This window comes from Hordeum vulgare, chromosome 6H (assembly GCF_904849725.1).
Source record: "Hordeum vulgare subsp. vulgare chromosome 6H, MorexV3_pseudomolecules_assembly, whole genome shotgun sequence".
NCBI classification, from domain to species: Eukaryota; Viridiplantae; Streptophyta; class Magnoliopsida; order Poales; family Poaceae; genus Hordeum; species Hordeum vulgare.
In genome coordinates this window covers 398,673,338-398,677,782 of record NC_058523.1, presented here as the reverse complement: position 1 = coordinate 398,677,782, position 4,445 = coordinate 398,673,338, and the positions used below count along the sequence as shown (strand labels likewise).

General features: G+C 48.1%; 1 protein-coding gene across 1 annotated transcript; it reads left to right on the top strand.

The window, feature by feature from the left end:
- Positions 1-2,658: 2,658 nt before the first annotated feature.
- Positions 2,659-3,919, top strand: LOC123402421 (RING-H2 finger protein ATL79-like). Its single transcript, XM_045096347.1, has one exon. The coding sequence runs from the start codon at positions 3,151-3,153 to the stop codon at positions 3,703-3,705; it is 555 nt and encodes a 184-aa protein (XP_044952282.1). The 5' UTR covers positions 2,659-3,150; the 3' UTR covers positions 3,706-3,919.
- The last annotated feature ends 526 nt before the right edge of the window (positions 3,920-4,445 follow it).

Here is a 4,445-nt window from a genome sequence, read left to right as displayed (position 1 = left end):
ATTCCATGAGAGTCCACCATACCTACATATATATGGTATTCCATTGCCATTCTAAGTAAATTTGCATGTGCCACCTCTAAAACCTTCAAATAAACATCCGTTTTGTGTGCCCATACCGCTCATGGAGCGATCGGGGCGATCAATATCTTTCATGCTAAGCGGGTTATTCTCATGATGAGTGTTTATTCACTTGTCATTGCACGACAAAGGCTGGTAAAAAGGATGCTCAGTTCTGCATAATACAAAAAATAAATAAACATGACCCCCCTAGAAATTTGATTGTTTGGGGGCACCCGTGGATACGGCTAGCCATGGAAAGTGTTTGAATGGTTGGAGGTGAGTAGAATTTCAATTCTGTTTGGGAACTGCCAATAATGTGATTATCATGAAAGATGTTGAAATCCCTTGTTGTAACATTGATAGCAAAGGCAGACCACCCAAAATATATTCATCTCTCTTTTAAACAATGAGCTCTCGCACCTCTACAAATCCTTGCCTCCCTCTCCGAAGGGGCAATCTATTTACTTTTACACCATTTACTTTTCATGTTGAGTCAACTTCTTTGAATTTAGAGTTTTTAAGTTTGTGCCCACAAACTAATTAAATATATTTTATTTTTTAATTAACAATGAACTAATTTAAACTACATTTCATGAGTTCCAATCTGCAAAAAGGATCGCATGAATTGGATTTTGTAAATTGAAAGTTGGCCTAATTGGTATTTAAATCATTATGTTTAAAATCATTTTTTATTAAATTATTCCAAAAGTACATCTCCTAAGAATTCATTTGTAAAAAGAATCATTCAATTTGGATCTATGGATAATTAGTTATGATAGTTTTAAATTCGAGTGCTCTTTTGCAAAATTGCATTTTCTTTTTAAGTAACAATTTTCTTTCGGATAATGTTGTCAATGTCACAACTTCTGGTTGGCAAGTCTCGGTTCATTTAAGTGATTAAACTTGGGCTGTCCAATCCAGATCTAACATCAGAAATCAAAATGAAGAAGGGCAGGGTTTGACGTCATCAGGTCTCCTCACCGGAGAGTCATCAAAAAACACGTGCACGATGGCGCAGTGTTCGGTCGTCGAGGTTGCCGGCGTTCCAGGGGCTCCTAGGCTATGCGAGGGGTACAATTTGACACACTGCGAGACAACGAATATGATGGTGGTGTTGGCTGGCCTCGGGGATGACGAAGACAACGACGGGGAGGCTCGTCAGAGTTGCTGGCGGCTTGAGCGTCGTCGATGTGCTCAAACGCGGGCGCTCCTGGATGTAGGACTTGGTCAGAAGGTGCACACGAGCATGGGGAGGCAGATGGAAAAAGGTGCAGGGCCAAATGCAAGAGGCTCACCCGAGCAACGACGGCAGCGGCGCCCATCTTCGGCCTCCATCAAACTCGGGGCTACAGGGGGCCCCGGGCTCATCGGAGATGTCCACGGGGTCGCCTCGATGCGGTGGATCTCCTGGAGGGGTCGGGTGGTCGCGAGGGGGTAGAGGCTCGTTGGAATCTCGTCGCGGTCTCTTTGTCAAGGTGGAGACGTTGATGGTGGTGTGGGTAGCCCAATGGCGCTCCGGTGGAATCGTGTGAGTGAGAGGGAGAGAGAGAGAGCGGGCACGACATGGTCAGCTGGCTGGGCCATTTTTTCTTTCTCTTTTCTTTTCTGTTTTTGGTTCATGTTCTTTGTTTTCATTTTTCAAATTTGAATTTGAATTTTCTTCGAAAAAATCCTAAATTATCTCGGGAATATTTCTGACTAAATGAATATTTCTCCAAGGGTTTTTGAGAAACTGTATTTTGTCAATAACTAGTGAACCTATTTGAATTGTTTTACTTTTCCTTTTTCTAATTTTCTTGTTCTGTTTATTATATCGAGAATTTTCCTTATAGTTTAATTGCCCAAATTAAACTGTTTGCAAATTCTAGTCCACTCAAAAATAATTAGGGCAAATATCATCTTAGAAAAAAAAATCCTGTCGTTATGCAAGTTTTCCTAAAACAATTTAAGAGACCTACATGACTTTCACTCAAAGTGGAATTTGAATTCAAATGTCTGTCTTGTTGGCTCTAAAAATCAAATGTGCAAGGAAATGATGGATGCATATGCTTCTAAGTTCATAACTGAAATTTAGTAAAATTTGGGTTGTATAACCATATACACTTATATCATTTTTTATGGCTGCAACTCCTTGATGAGGATCATATACTAGTATGATTTGAAGAAAGTACTTCATCCATTTCATGATGTAATGCGTCCGTGTTTTCTGAGATTTAAGTTTAACCATGAATTTAGTCAATGAGGCCGACTACGGGAAGCATAAATTGTGTCACTGGATTCATATTGAAATACGAATCCACTGGTATACGAATTCAGTGGTATAATTTATGCTCCCCCGAGTTGGTCTTGTTGGTTAAATTTATGATTAAATTTTAAGCTTGAAAATCGAGGACGCATTACATTATAAAACGAAGGGAGTAACATAAATGATAAATGCATATGTTATTAGTCTAAATTACTTTTCACTATGAATAGCCTACAAAGGTTCTCTGATTTTTTTTTACGTGCAAATTTTTTTCCTGCAGATTAGAGTATTTTCCAATGTAAAACATCAAACAGACTCACAGAGAGGATTGAACACTTGATGCTTTGCAGCTCTTGGGGATTGCGCCAAGAGGACGCCTGCTCTTCTTTTTGATACGCTCGATGAGGTGGCGAGGGGCAAAAACTTTAAAAGCTCGCATTAACCTTCTTGGTAGCAGGAGAAGAACATTGACCAGGGTTAAGTAAACTAGTAGTACTAACGCCATCAGTTGGTCTAGGAAGTAGGGCATGGTATACTCTATCCTGAATCTGAATTCGGATGAGACATGCATTCAGAGTCCGTTTTCTAAACAAGCGAGCCTGCGTGAGGTGAGGTATGGCGCAAGGCATCTTCGTGCACGCATGCTTGGTCTCCGGCCTACTACTCCACTCCCACTTTGAGTAGCACTCCGTCAGCTCCGAGGAAAGAAAAGAAGCCATACAAAAAGCCAAGGCCGTCTGCCAAACCCAGACAACGACGCCTCCTCGCAGGCTCGCCCTCCTACACTCATTCACTGTCCCGCTCCGCCCCGTCGACACCACTCTCTATACTATAGATCGAACGCCATGGCACGCCGGACCAACCACACCGCCTCGCCCCCCATGAACGCCACGGCGGCGACCATGGTCGTCCCGTCTCCGCCTCCCCGTAGGCCGCTGCCTCACGCCAGCGGCGACGCCTGGGGACCCTACACCAGCTCCCGGGCATTCTTCTCCAACGTGGCCACCATCCTCATCATCCTCGCCTGCGTCTCCCTCCTCGCCTTCTCCCTCCACGCCGCCGCCCGCTTCCTCCTCCGCCGCCTCGCCAGCCGCCGCGCCGCGCGTGCGCGTGCGCGGGCGCAGGGGCAGCCACAGCCGCCGAAGCCTCCGTCCGACGCCGCGACCGCCGAATTCTCCGTGGAGGCCGGGGCAGGGGCAGGCGTTCAGTTGGCCGGCGGATGGGGCGACGCGGAGTGCGCTATCTGCCTGTCGGAGCTGGCAGACGGCGAGCGCGTCCGCGTGCTCCCGGCGTGCGGCCACCCCTTCCACGGGGCCTGCGTGGACGGGTGGCTCGCGGCACGCGCGAGCTGCCCCACCTGCCGCGCGCCGTCCCGGCTGTCGCGGGCCGGAGAGCCGTAGCCAAACCAGGACGCTGTCACCTCCGGCGCTGGGTCAGTCATGGATCCGTGGTCACTCTTGTCTGTACCGCCGACAAGAAGCGACATCAAGTGCGTCACGGTGGGGGAGCTTGCCGGAGCTCAGCTCTGTCGTCGCGTGATTTGTAATCGAGTGCTTGTACTACTACTCCTTGATGGCGTCTGACAATGCAAATCGACTACGGCCATATCCATCAGCTCGGATCGTAATTTGCAATCATTGCTCTTGCATTCTCATCTCATGTCAAGCTTGCATTGCATGACGCATCTGTCGGATTCTTGCACACTCCGTTGATGAATTCCAGTGCCGTTGGCTGTAGGCCTGCATATTTTGGCGTCCGAGCAGGCTCGTCGTCAGTGACAAACTGACAAGGCACAGCTCTGGGTCGACGGATTCCTTCCGGGGGCTAGAGTGGATACGAGACAAGAACAGAAAAGCGGTAAAGCAGAGGAAGACGGGATGATGGAGTGTTGTAGGCTCCGTAGGGCGCTGCTGCGAGAATATTACTAGCGGTGGGGCTGCTTGCTTTGCGACCATCGTGTAGAGGTTTGGTTGGCTTTTGGCGCGGCAGGTGGCATCGGCGTTCGGCGGGTGGTCGCCGTGGAGTCGGTCTGATTGGGATGCGTTGGGCGTCGCAGTCGTCCCGTTGGGAGCAGCGCCACTGGAGTATTTGGCGCCAAGCACCACGGCTCACAGGCCTCAGCCTCTCCTCCGCCGACAAG

Excerpts from the sequence above, each read along its gene's own strand:
- LOC123402421 (XM_045096347.1), top strand. The coding sequence starts at position 3,151 with ATGGCACGCCGGACCAACCACACCGCCTCGCCCCCCATGAACGCCACG.